At 35.8% G+C, this 13,941-nt stretch overlaps 1 protein-coding gene across 1 annotated transcript in view; it reads right to left on the bottom strand.

Moving 5' to 3' along the window:
* LOC121414944 (sodium- and chloride-dependent glycine transporter 1-like) overlaps window positions 1-13,941 on the bottom strand; it is a 126,849-nt gene that overhangs the window by 89,503 nt on the left and 23,405 nt on the right. The window contains exon 3 of the mRNA XM_041607993.1: window positions 3,084-3,390. Coding sequence (XP_041463927.1) covers window positions 3,084-3,390 — 307 coding nt within the window. The remainder of the gene's footprint in view (window positions 1-3,083; window positions 3,391-13,941) is intronic.

The raw sequence follows: 13,941 nt of genomic DNA, 5'->3' as shown, positions 1-13,941 counted from the left end.
AAGATTATTTTTGATGGCCAAAATCTATTTGGCACTTCTTTTTTTTCACAATGCCAAGCTTTTAATAGGTCTGCCAAATGCTCCTCACTACTGTCAAAATTCAGACCAGTCAGGACACCTCTAGTGTTAAATTACCTGATGCAAGGCATGACTTTTGTTAAGCTGGCTGAAGCTCGGTGAAACATTAGCCCATCTTGATCAGACTCAACATATCACCTTTATGTACATGTAGATAAAATACTTTTATATCAAGATATTGGTCAGCCAAAAGTAGGCAACATGTATGGCTGGCTACCCAAGAAGATCTGATTATTATTAAACTAGTAAGATGTTACTTTCCTCAATATGACAGAGGAGTTATACCCTTTCTACAATCATCACGAGAATATGTAAGGTCCATTTTCAAGTACACTCTTATTCATACATGCTTCAATATAAAGAGAGATCAATGATGGATGTCGGTATCATACTTTGAAGTAGGTATGGATTGCATGAAGCATGGTGTGATTCTCAAGCCATATGGTGTTGTGTTATGTAGAGTTGTGACAGCTAGTAAATATTAAAATGATTTCTCAAATTAAGGCTTTCAAATTTCAAAGTCCTTCATGTATCACATAGAGCATGATGTGCTGTCTATTAAAGACTTTTTCAAGAAATATTTCCTGACTGAATTCCTAACAATCCAATTATCATGTGTGAAGCATATGTATGACATGGTTAAAAATAATTATGACATTAAAGTTAATTTCTCCACCCAGATAAGGTCTGAAATTGTTATTGAAACTCAATTAATCTGTCATACTGTACATGTTGTTAACCCGATATTATATTGAAGGTACAATTAAGAAAAATAAAGAAAAATATTACTACCAATACTGTCTGGAAACAACCGGATAGGTGAAACCTATTGATATTATAACGTACCCCTATCATAAATCCATAGATGCAGCTCGGAATATTTATATTCATGAAAGGTTGAAGACCACAACAAGCTTGAGTCCTTTATGAGGACTTGAGCTGCACTCAATCTGCTTCCTACATGTATGACCTACATGTAAGCTACAGGTTTTTTACATTCAGGAACTAACATCATGACGATTAGCTGCACTCTGATAAAAAAATGCAAGCCATTTCTGAATGCAATTTCTATTGCTGAGATGTATCATTCTGAGCCGCATCTAATATTATTGGACGGATTCATGATAGGAGTATTGCTTCCAGTTCTCTTCAGATGGTATGGTATGAAATGAAACACTGTGAAGAAAAGGCTACCCGGAATAGTTTAAACAAAAGGGAGTTCATACTTGTCATTTTGTTCAAACTAAGCATACATTGATCAGATATTTACATGCATACATCACTTTAATTTTTCAACGCGATATCAAAGTTCATTGATTTTGTTCTTCCCGACAATCCTCTTCATTTGCACTATTAATGAAAACATGGTGATTCATCAAGCACATTGTATGTATTGTGCAATCAGATGAAAAACCTAACAGCATCATTTTAAAAACAAAATCAAATAATACAAGACAAATTTAATGTTTGTAAACATTTCAAAGAATACTGTATTTCTTGCCAATTATACACAACAGGCAGTCACCATCCAAACATTTCATACAGGCATACATGTACATGTATTTGCCTGATACATGATTGTCTAAAATAAACAAATGCTAATTTGTAAAAAAAAAAATATCTAAATTAAATTAAAGTATAAAAAAGTGGAATATTCATGAATTTGAAAACACAAATATTGGAGGAAAATTGGGAAGATTTTTTTTTTAACGCTAAAAGTTTCTAAATTGATGTATGGCTTTATGGTTGTATCATTTGCATATGAAATATGAAGCAACTCATGTAATGACAGTTTTCCACATATTCAATCACACATAGGTATTGTTCAAGACTTTTAAGTAAATATAATGTTCTGGAGGTTTTTGTTGGCATGTTTCCTTTTTCTTGTTTATTTTAATGAAAAATCAAACTTACTGATTATATAGACTTGCCCTTTTAAATCCCCACATGTAATTATAATCTGAAAACATATATCCTTCTCTCACCAGGCATGTCCTCTATTTTAGGAACACAAGCTCTGGACTTAAGTCCAAATAAGTAACAAATTATTTTGTGTCTTTGCCTAAAAATATCAAACAATACCTCCACCAGTGATCCACCTACATGAGTACACAAACATACCATGGAGCAAAAACACAAGATGAGTTTGGGGAAACTCATCAATGTTCTATGTATTCTACCCAAATTTCATGGTCCAATTCAAACAATACTGCATTTCATAACTTTTCAATCTTGTATTGACAAAGAACTATTTTGTGGCCAAGAAAAAATAACTTTTTTACAGTCTGAATTATCATTTTTTTATATATAAAATACATGTAATTGCCAAAATGTTTGGTAGCATAGACCATAGAGCGAATACATTCTCCAACTTTGAACTTGTCATCCATGAGTATTCATAAAACAAATATATGAGAATGAATGACAATAAAACCATGTAATGGGACACAAGGGTCCTTTACCTTCTGAAATTATTAGAAAAGTAAAATGTGCATCACACAATACAGTGTTCGCACTACATGTACAAACACAAACATAGTCTCTTTTTAAAGTAGACAAATACAATTAAATATTAATATTCACAAAAAACCCTTTGTAAACCTTTTTCTTCAATTTTAGTGATGTATGCAACTGATCATGTGCTGATTCTACATGTACTGTAGTTTCTAATAGACAAAATCTAAGTGAAAAAATGGTTATGCTAGACTGCATACATTGAATCTTTAAAAGGAGAGAGCCATCCTCAAAACATAATATCAAACTTAAAATGCAATATACATACATGTATAATTGCCATGATAAAAGTCATATCGTCAAAAGTAGCTCAAATTTGTCCAAATCTTCTGAGTGCCTTTCCTTCAACAGCAGAGCGACATGTATGTGAGAGGGTAAGGTGTGGGTATCCCCTAATCACCATGAACAGGTAAAAGAGGCTTCGTAACACGGCAACCCCTCTCACACACACCAAGCTCAGTAAAAAAATGAAAGAAAAAGAAGGAACATACTCCCAAAACTCTTGAGCGGGTCGTGTGGCATAATCCTCAACATCGGAGCCATTGGTGGCGTTTGGAAGCATGGTGGTCATTGACCACGTGCTAACACTGTACTCTCCAAAGGTTTCGTTAAAGGTTTCATTCATTGTGGCCCGAGTGCTTGGGTCAGTACAGTTTTCGGTGGCCCAGGCAGGGTCGCAGTATTTCCATGGTAACTCTCTCGCAAAGGAGATGAAGAAGTAGTAGAAGATGTAGGCAATGATGACAGGATAGTAGATATTTACTAAGCTGTTAATCATGCACATGGCTAAGCCAATACCTGAACACAACGAAACAGTTTCAATTATGCACCATCTATCAAAACAGTCATAGCATTAATGTCTACAGTGCGTATAAAAAAAAACGGACAGATTTGAAAAGTCTATAAAATTTAAGTTTCAAATTATTATGTCTATATTTTGGTGTTAATAGGTGCTCTAAGGTCTTGTCTTTCAAATGCTATAAAAACAAATTAGTTTTGTTCATGCTTGAGCGAACACGGGACGTTTTTGTTGGGGGTTCAAAAAGAGGCTTGCGCCAGAATGGTAGAATATGAGTAATATGATGTTCGGACTTCTTGCTAATTAGCAGACTTCCTCTTAACCTTTTCATTATCTTTGCCATAATTATCAAATCATGCGGTCAAAAATTCGTTTTCGGATCTATTTATTTGCTTGAATTATTCTGTTATTTCTTTTTTAATATGCTCTCTGTTAGCTTTGAAAGGAATTCCTTCTTCAAGCTAAAATTATTTTTTATCAACCGAATTATGGGAGAGCATGGATTTTTTTTCAAATCCTTTCATTATGTGCTACAAAGGTTACGGTGCCTTTTGAACAAAGCCACACAGATGGGCGGGTGCTAAGGTTGCCCAACCCCCCTCAATTAAAAAAAATCATGACCAAGAAAAAAAGTGGACAGGAAATAAGGAAAGATAGAAAGTAAAATATGATATCATTTTCTGAATATTATGTCAAAATCTATCACAAAATTTGATATTGTAATTAAAAAAAGTGGGAATATTTGCGTGCTCACTTCGCTCGCTCACAACTTTTTAATAAATTTTACCCGATCTGCCATATCTAGCTCCCTCAAAATTGACTCAATACACCATTGTTATTGAAAACATGAATCCCTTCCTGCGTTTCCTGTCAAGCAATTAAACTTGGTCAAGGAATTAATGACCCCTTGAAAAATAGATTCATGTCTTTTAAAGGTACATAACATTATTTGTTTCACATAATAAAACGATTTGAATAATCACAAGTTTTCCCAATTAACAATTCAAATTTTCTTGCTTGGGTTGACAAAAAAAAATCTTCTTTTCTCAGTTACTTATGAAGGAAAATTAAAAGGTAAGAGAAGTTTAAATGAAAAAACAAAATAATTCAATTAAATAAATAACTTTGTAAATGAAATTTGACAGCATAATTTGAAAATTGTGGCACAGATAATGAAAAGGTCAAGAGGAAGTCTCCTGATTAGCAAGAAGTCTGATCATTGTATTACACATATTCTGCAATTCTGGCACAAGCCTCTTTTTGAACCCCCAACAAAAACGTCCCGTGTTCGCTCAAGAATGAATAAAATTTATTTTTAAATTGCATTTCAAAGATAAGACCTTAGAGCATCTATTAACACCAGAATATAGACATCATTATTTGAAACAAAAATTTTATAGACTTTTCAAATCTGTCCCGTTTTTTTGATACGCACTGTATTGCACCAAGAAATACAAAAAAGAACTGGGTTGTGTGCTATTAATTATAGTGAACATGCTATGGTGAATTCTATTTCACAAAACAACCCCTTTTTTGCATCTTCCTCAATCGCTACACCCCCACCCCCATTCCACAGAACGGACACCATTGAAAGACCACTGAAAGACTTAAAATTGGTGGTCTTACAGCGGTCTTCAAGATCACTGAAATTGTGCATCTCTGTGATATGGCTCAAAAGACCCCTCAAAGACCTCTAAAAGACTGATGGATATTTCTTGTCTTACTGGTCTTAGGCTAGTCCTATAGAGATCTTTCAAAGATCTTTTATGCAACAAGTGATCTTTCAGAATTCTTTCCATGGTCTTTGCCTGGTCTTTCAATGATCTTTCAATGATCTCTCATGAGTCTTACAGTTATCTCCACCAATATCTTGACAGACTGCCAAAAGATCATTGACAGACTATTAAGACCCTTGAAAGTTCACTGAAAACCGCTGAAAGACTGCTGAAAGACCATTTTCCTGTAAGACATTGTAAGACTGTTTCCAAACGTTTTGGAGCCCATGAAGACCACAAAGACCACTAAAAGATTGATCAGGACTCATGAAAGACCTCAAAGACCATTGTAGGTTCATTGAGAGACCTCTGAAAAATCAACCAGAATTCATGGTCTTTCATAGGTCTTTCAGCAGTCTCGGTCTCTGTGGGATAATCAGTGGAGTTGCAATTTCAACATCAAAGTACTATTTTTTTAGTACATGTGAGGGATTTTTATTAACAAATTCAATGTAGGGAATTTGGGTAGAAATAGAATGGGAAGAAACATTATTTCACATGTGATTATTGTTGATTACAATGAGTAGAAACATCCACAAAACTGTCATAATACTCAATACTGGTTCACATGTACTTACTGAAAATGTATGAAATGTCTCCCAAAGTTTGTTTGATATGGTCATTTAATATCACAATAACTGAGAGGACTTTAATATCTGTACCTTATTGGCTCTGAGTAATTGATGTTTTGAATATTAACCATCATTGAGTAAATAGTACTGCACACCTATAAAGGCCCAAATCACTATGTTTGATTCAAATTCAATCTTTCTTGAGCCCCAGGAATAAGCTGACAGTTCATCTTAAAACCCTTAAAGGTACTGTTTAACTTTGTGAGCAGCCGATCTAAAAAATTCTCAAACCAAGATGAAACATGTGTACAAGTGCATGTATTACATGTAGAACTAATAAACCCTGAAAACAACCATTATTGAGAATGAAAAGCTAAAACTACAAGGCAAACCCCGATTTTGTAAATAGGCATCTTATAGACACCTAAATAGTACACATAAGTGTATGGGATGAAATTAAGATGGTGTTTCCGGTCACTTTATATTCCAATTTTTGAAGCACTTAATAATCATTTTGGAACGCAATTTTTTCTAGGCTTCATTTATGTAACATATCACAGACACAGGTGACAAGTGTGACCTTCTAGCTCAGATTTTTTAAAAGTCAAACCAATGTTAACCAATCACTTTAATGGAAAGATATTCCATATGTATGGAAGATGAATTGTACTAGCTGTGCAGAGGTTGGTATAAATTCAGGTTCATAATTGGAATGATTGATTTGCATGGCTATGACCTTACAAGGTCAATGACCTAATGATTCTTATCAATTCCGATAAGAAAATACAATAGGTGATAACTATCATTATTCAAACAGCAATGCCTGTGATACCAGTTGTGTTTCCTCTGTGAAACAGTGATTATTCATAGCATGGACCTACTTCATAGCAAGGTGTGTTTTTTTTTACCAGTATCTGCCCAGATTTTTTTTGGCGGAAACTGGTGGGTCGTTTAAATAAATAAGAAATTCAGTGTCACCAATGGATGAATGATTAACCGAGTTTAAGCCTATATTTCCCTATCTTGATCAATGTATAAAAATGTTCGCATGAAACTATTGACGAAGTATTAGTCCGGCAGCCCAGGAGATTTATTCAACCGAAAGCCGGACAAGCAAATGACCCCATAGCTGGATGGCATGGACCCTGAAGTTTACAAAAATGCATTGCTGCTGGGTTCTATCCATGGTCTTCCATCCGAAATGACGTAGTATATGACGTCACTACAAAATGGCCCTATTTCACCATTATTCAGACATTCTACACATAGCATGAAGTCAATGGAGAATATCTCAGCCAAACCATGCTTGTTTTGTACGAAACTTTCAAAATATATTGTTCAAGTAGTGCACAAGCGATATGCTAAATTTCACGAACGTTAATAATATTCTACATATGCAAATAACGTAATGAAATTTGCATATCATAAGTTTCGGAGATTTCTTGCTTAAAAAATTGTCAAAAATTGATTCAGAATTTTATTTTCTTTTTTAGTGTATTTTCTTTGATGTATTTCCTCTCAAGTATAATATCATTCTCTTCATCTACATGTATATCTCTACTTTTAGAAAATATATGTCAGTAATTGGAAATGACATTATAGACTGTGATTTCAGCCCCCTTTTCAATATGGTGCACACATAGAAATTGTGCGTTTTTGGTCTATTTTCACCATATAGCTGAAGTGTGTGAACGATGTGCCTACTTTATTGATGTTTCCTGCATTTTGCATGATATTAAATCTTCCAAACAACATATTTTCATCTTCATTATGTCTCTGCTGATAAATAAATGATTTCAGCAAAGATTGATTGCCCACTGGACAGTCTATAGGCTACGTTTTCAGCCTAGTTTTCAACAACGAACCTATACCACAGGCGCGTAGCCAGGGGGGGGCGGTGGGGGCGGTCGCCCCCCCCCCAAAACGTCCCCAAAAAGAAGGGAAAAAAGAGAGGAGAAAAGGAAAAGGGAAGGGAGGAAAGGTAGCTTTGTGTTTTTTTTTCTTTTTATTCTTTATTTTTTTCTCAAAAGAGAAACTCGATCCTTCACTCTTCTTGCTCTAAATTCATATATGAATTTTGCTTCCGCGCTGTGCGCGGTCAAATGACAATATTGAAGTTCTCCATTGTTTCCCCACCTTTTCTCTAACCCTGTTTTTCCACCTCAGCTATGTGCTTCTTGCCAGTTAAAGTTAAAATTGTATACATTAGGGCATGAATTTGAGTAAGGTTAGGCCATATATGAAGTTATCTTTTTTTTCAATTGATCGCGCAACTTCTGGTCTGGTCGGCTCCGAGCGGGTAAAATCTTTATATCAGTTTCTGCCGTCACCTCCATAAAGTCAGCTTCTCCCGCTTTTCAGCTCATTACTATAAACAACCATAATTTGGGGGCAAACAGGTTCCTAATTTTAAAAGAGGAAGGTATGGAATTCGTGTCATATTAAATAAAAAAGTACAATATTTTTTTTATCAAATTGTATTAAACTTCATGTCATTTCCCTGTATACATTCATCTCCTGTCCTGCGCCCTCAGTTTGAAATTTTGAATGACACTTAAGTTTCTTTATATTCAAAATGAAGCGCTTCAGGATAAGTCAAAAAAATTAATCATCCTTTATTATATAGATAGATAGTTTCAAGAAGTTTCAACTTTATGCGCACCATTTTCTTTGTAATGAAGTTCAATAATCTTAGAAAATCAATTAGAGACGATTGGGTATTAGAGATATCTACATTTGATGAAACGTCCGCCCTTTGAAATTTCAGAGTTTCATTGCTCTGCGCGGGGAGGAATATCTTCCTCTACCAATCTTCTCCTCTGTTTTGCGAGTTAAAAATATGCACTGATGCTAAATTGTTTGTAATCAAATCTGATCTTTCCAAAGACAGTTTCAATATATCTTTTCTCGGGACCCTTTTTATGGCAAGAAAAATTGATAAAACACTTTAGCTTCCGCGCTTCGCGCGGAGTTATTATCATTTTAATTTCCTCCATTGTATACCTCTTTTGTGCCTTCACAATCACTTTTGAAAACAAGGTTCAAAATCGCATTATAGTCAACCGAATTGGAGGTACTAGAGACAAGAGAAACGGCTCCTTTTCATTTTAATTTATGAAACACTAAAAGCTTCGCGCTTCGCGCGGGAGGGGGAAGCTCCCCCTCCCTGCACCCACCCCCTAGGGAGCGCGCTTTGCGCGCTCTGTAAGTGTTGGCACGCTTCGCGTGCATTTACCGCCCCCTCCAAAATGAAATCCTGGCTACGCGGTTGCTATACCATGTATGATTGCATCGTGTTAGTCAAGTCGGATATGGGGGATCCTGTGTACCATCAAAATATTTTTCACTCAACGTTTTTGTATTTGCCTGAAGTGTCTAGTTAATGAATCTTGATGTTCCCTTTGAAAAATTCAATTCACTCTAGTTTTATTGTTTTCAAAGTTACTCCAATTTTTTTAAATGGTCTTGCACTCTGAACATTAATCTATCATCAAACATAAATTAATAGGAAGAAAATATGGGAAGTAAACTTTCCTTGTAGATGTTAACATTTCTGTCCGTCCGTGATGAAATTAATGTCCGTCCGGGATCATTTTTATTAGGATAATGTCTATGGATTCAGCTTTTTATTCTTTATCAGAATAGAAACAGAAATAAAATTGTGTAGAAGTATTTCACTGGACACTATATCATTTTATTTGAACATAGCTAAAATCCATACATTTTATGCATACAATAAATCAATCAAAAATGATCACGGACGGACATTAATTTCATCACAGACGGACAAGTGAAATACTTGTGGAAAGATTCATATATTCAAATGAGAAACTTTGCTGAGCAGATTATGAATTTAATTTTAGCTTCTAATTGCAGTGAGAAGTGGCTCTGAGAATCAGAACTCAAATGGAGTAACTACCTACAACTCGTCACATTTTTTGTGATATCTTTGTTTGGCCGTTATTGGGGCTATATTTTTGTCAGGAAAAATTGTTACAAATTATTGGAATGCAGATAGGGTTGGAAAGCTGCATGTACATGTATACGCCAAAATCAGGTAATAAAATATGGGAAGAACAAGTCCAAAGCTGTAGATTTCATCAATTCAAGCTTGCAGAAAGTGATGGAGAAGAAACTAGAATGCAATGCATGATCTGATATTAGCAGAAAAATCAATTTTTCCATGTTCAAACCTATGGATTCACAATGCTTCTAATAGAACATGACATCACAGTCTTGAGGCTTGTGAAAATTACATGAATACCTTTTTTGAAGTTCATTATGGAGCTAATTTTAAGCAAATCGCTTAATATCTGGTAAACTGTGAAAATGCATAAAGCTTGCACTGCAGTGTTTAAAAGTTTTAATAAGCTTTGGATTGGTATATCAATTTCAATTTTGGATTCGGTCAGTGCCTAAATACATGAGGGCTGTTGATATTATGAGGTGTCTCAACTTTGATATGTGCAAAAGATGGATTTAAAGAGAGCCCCGACAAGTGTTGATCCAACAAACAAGCATAAGGATCAGCGACCTGTTGATCTTTTCTATTTAGATTTTTGACCTTAAAAAAAACCCTCTTTGCTCTTGGAAAATTAATGCCTAAAAATCATCAAGATCATAAAAATACTTGTATCAACATGATCATTGATCAACTAGCTGTTGATTTGGAACCTACATGTACATGTAGTATTCTACAATTTAAAAAGACAATATTCTTAATTAGACAAGAACTGTGTTTAGAGCAATCATATGTCTAGATTATACTGTGCGTCTAGCATAGAAAACAAGTTGCTATACATCTTAATTCAAGTTGCAGCAACTTGATTGAAGTTGTAGCAACTCGATTGTGCAACTAATAATGTTTGATAATATTAAGATATGTACAAATCATCAATACAATAGCATTTGTTCCCCCTAGAAAGTATTAAGAACTTCTTACAGGGTACTTCCAATATATTTTGATTGTGTCCGTCCGTGATGGAAAATATTTGCAATTCTCTCAGAACTTTGATATTGGTTAAGAATTCAATTTGCTGAACATAGAAGCTAACATACCCGAGTGTTAGTTGCATTAACAATTATTGGTCCATGTTAAGCTGTTTAGATAGAAACAATAAAAATGTACAAAAATTCTAAAAACCACATTTCTATCATGTCCGTCCGTGATATGGCACATTTAGTGGATACCTATGTTTGTAGGTAACCATGGCAACAAACTTTCATCATTCAGCATACTTTGTCCTACCCTTCACCACAAAACACAAAGGAACCTTGTTCATCTTATTCCTAATTTGTTACAAGCCTTCAAAACTTTCATAATCTATCAAATGTCCGTCCGTGATGAACCGATCACGCTCACATACGTAAATGTAGCGGGTAACTTCAGCAGTCCCCAGAGGGGTAGGCTTTGCTATACCAGCACTTCTTTATATGTAGCAGATAGAGGAAACTCTACGCTTTCATCTCCATATAGTTAAAAAGCAATAGAAGTGGTTTTACTACATAGCAGAAACACTTTTTGCCTCAATCGGGGCTCGAAAATAGCATATTTTCCCATAAATTTGCAAAATACGTAAAAGTAGCGGGTAACTTCAGCAGTCCCCAGAGGGGTAGGCTTTGCTATACCAGCACTTCTTTATATGTAGCAGATAGATGAAACTCTACGCTTTCGTCTCCATATAGTTTAAAAACAAAAAAGTGGCCTTATCTACATAGCAGCAACACTTTTTTCCTCAATGGGGGCTCGAAAATAGCATATTTTCCCATAAATAGGTAAAATATGAAAAAAGGGTGGGTGATTTTGACGCTCCCTTAAGGGGGTATGCTTCAATCTGCTAGCACTTTTTTTATATGAAGCAGATAGAGGAAACTATACTCTTTTATCATCATATAGTTTTAAAAGAATAAAAGTGGCTTCATTCCATATCAGAAACGTTTTTTGCCTCAATTGGGGCTCCAAATTGGCATATTTTCCCATAAATTGGTAAAATACGTAAAAGGGGTGGGTAACTTCGGCAGTCCCCAGAGGGTATAGACTTTGCTGTACCAGCACTTCTTTCTATGTAGCAGATAGAGGAAACTCTAGTCTTTTATCCCTAAGTGATTAATAAATAATAAAAGTGACTTTACTGCAAAGCAGAAATGTCTTTTCCCTTCTATGGGGCTCCAAAAATGTAGAATATTCCAAGAAATGGGCAAAATACGAAAAAAGGATGGGGGATTCTGGCGGTCCCATAAAGGGGGGGGTTAGGCTTTGCTACGCCCTCACTTCTTTATAATGTAGTTGATAGAGATAAATCTACTGCTACAGAGGATGCTTTTTGGTGTCATTTTATCGCAATATCGTATAATAAAACATTTGCCCTTTAACTAAGCAAATTAAGACATAAGTATACTGTCATGAAGCGTTCCAGTATTAGCGATACATTATATCCTCTTTCGTGCTGAATGCTGATATTTTGCAATAGTTGCTGATGTTAATGATTGAACAGAAAGATATCAATGCACATGCACATGTTTGACCAAATCATGCCAATTTCGGGATAAATTTTATTTCAAAATATATTAGCTGTCCAGAAAACGAATTCAATCGATTTCTACTATCCGAATCATAGTGAGATGCGTATTCATTTAAGATTGTCCCACTGTCACACTCTGTGAAAAAAATATGAAAATGATTACTTTTCATTAAAAATATCCAAAAGGGCCACCATAGATATCAATTTGAATCCCGTGGGAAACGATTTTGCAAAGGAACATTCAAATTCACTAATTAGACACTTCAGGAAATACAAAAACGATGAGTGAAAAATATATATATGATGGTGCAAAGGAACTCACCTTTCCGACTCGACTACAATAATGCAGTCATACATGGTATACATGGTATAGGTTCAATGTTGAAAACTAGGCTGAAAACAAAGCCTATAGACTGCCTAGCGGGTAATCGATCTCTGCTGAACTAATTTATATATCAGCAGAGACATAATGAAGATGAAAATATGTTGTTTGGAAGATTTAGGGTGCGTTTATTCGACACTTTTTTACCCTAGAATCATGATTTAAATCACGATTCTGCAGAATCACGATTGCGTTTAGTCGAAAGTGGAAATAAACGCCTTTCAAATCACAAACATGAAACACGGAAAAAGGGGTGTTTGGAAAGACGTTTCTGTAGAATCACGAACGAAAAAGGTCGTATAAACGATATCGTGATTTGAATCATGATTCTATGACGTCATTGTGTCGTGCTTCTTCCGGGTTCGACTCACAGGCGCGTGCTGTGTTTCTTACTGGTTAATTTTCGTGTAGCAGTATTGCCAGTGTACTAGTACCGGTATATGCCAATTGTCACGTGCATTTAGGAATTATCATTCTGTGTATTGTACCCCCGGGGTCGTACTGTAGCGTCATTTGTATATTTCATTGTTTTCATCAATCATATCTTCAAGTTCCAAAGGCACAAATTGGACTGACGACGAACTCAGGGCTCTGCTTGTGCTTTGGCCTGAAGCAAAAGCATCCCTTACCGGCAGCGCTTGCGAAGGAGGGATTTCGACGGAGATGTGGCACCGCCTGTCGAGACAAAATTAACAGAATTCGTGCCCAGTACTAGTGTTGTTATCTAGAAAAAAAATCCCGGTCCGAAACCGTCCCGGCAACTTCAAAATTTCCTTATCGGGATCCCGGCTCGTCCCGAATCCCGAAACATATCTCCACGCACAAATGCAATCCAAAAGTGTATACCTACATTTCCAGCCTTAAACACTGCGCACTGGCGGTGCACCAGACAGTCAAAGCATAGAACTATTAACTGTTAGCTCCATGGTCAAAGTGTGCATGCCACCACCGCAAATTGTAAACATTCACTCAAAACGTGGGGAAAATAATGATGAGACAGTCAAAGCGTGCCACCACCGCAAACTGTAAACATTAATGACCACTGACATGACCCGAATTATGTTTGAGTCGACCCAGCTGCTGATCTGACAGTCCAATAACACACGTGTCGGTGCCACTGATCTGTGGTCGGTGCGCACGTGGTTGACAGTTATAAGCAAATTGCGTAATGTCTTGTCAGTGCGCCTGTGGCCCTAGCTAGCCCGGAATATGGATTAACTTTCAGTTTCACTCTCTCTCCCTCTGTCGTAATTCTGAACAGTATGATATCACCAAGGAGATATCTCCTTGATATCACTAC

The sequence above is a fragment of the Lytechinus variegatus genome, chromosome 1 (genome assembly GCF_018143015.1).
Source record: "Lytechinus variegatus isolate NC3 chromosome 1, Lvar_3.0, whole genome shotgun sequence".
NCBI classification, from domain to species: domain Eukaryota; kingdom Metazoa; phylum Echinodermata; class Echinoidea; order Temnopleuroida; family Toxopneustidae; genus Lytechinus; species Lytechinus variegatus.
This window is presented reverse-complemented; position numbering and strand designations above follow the sequence as displayed.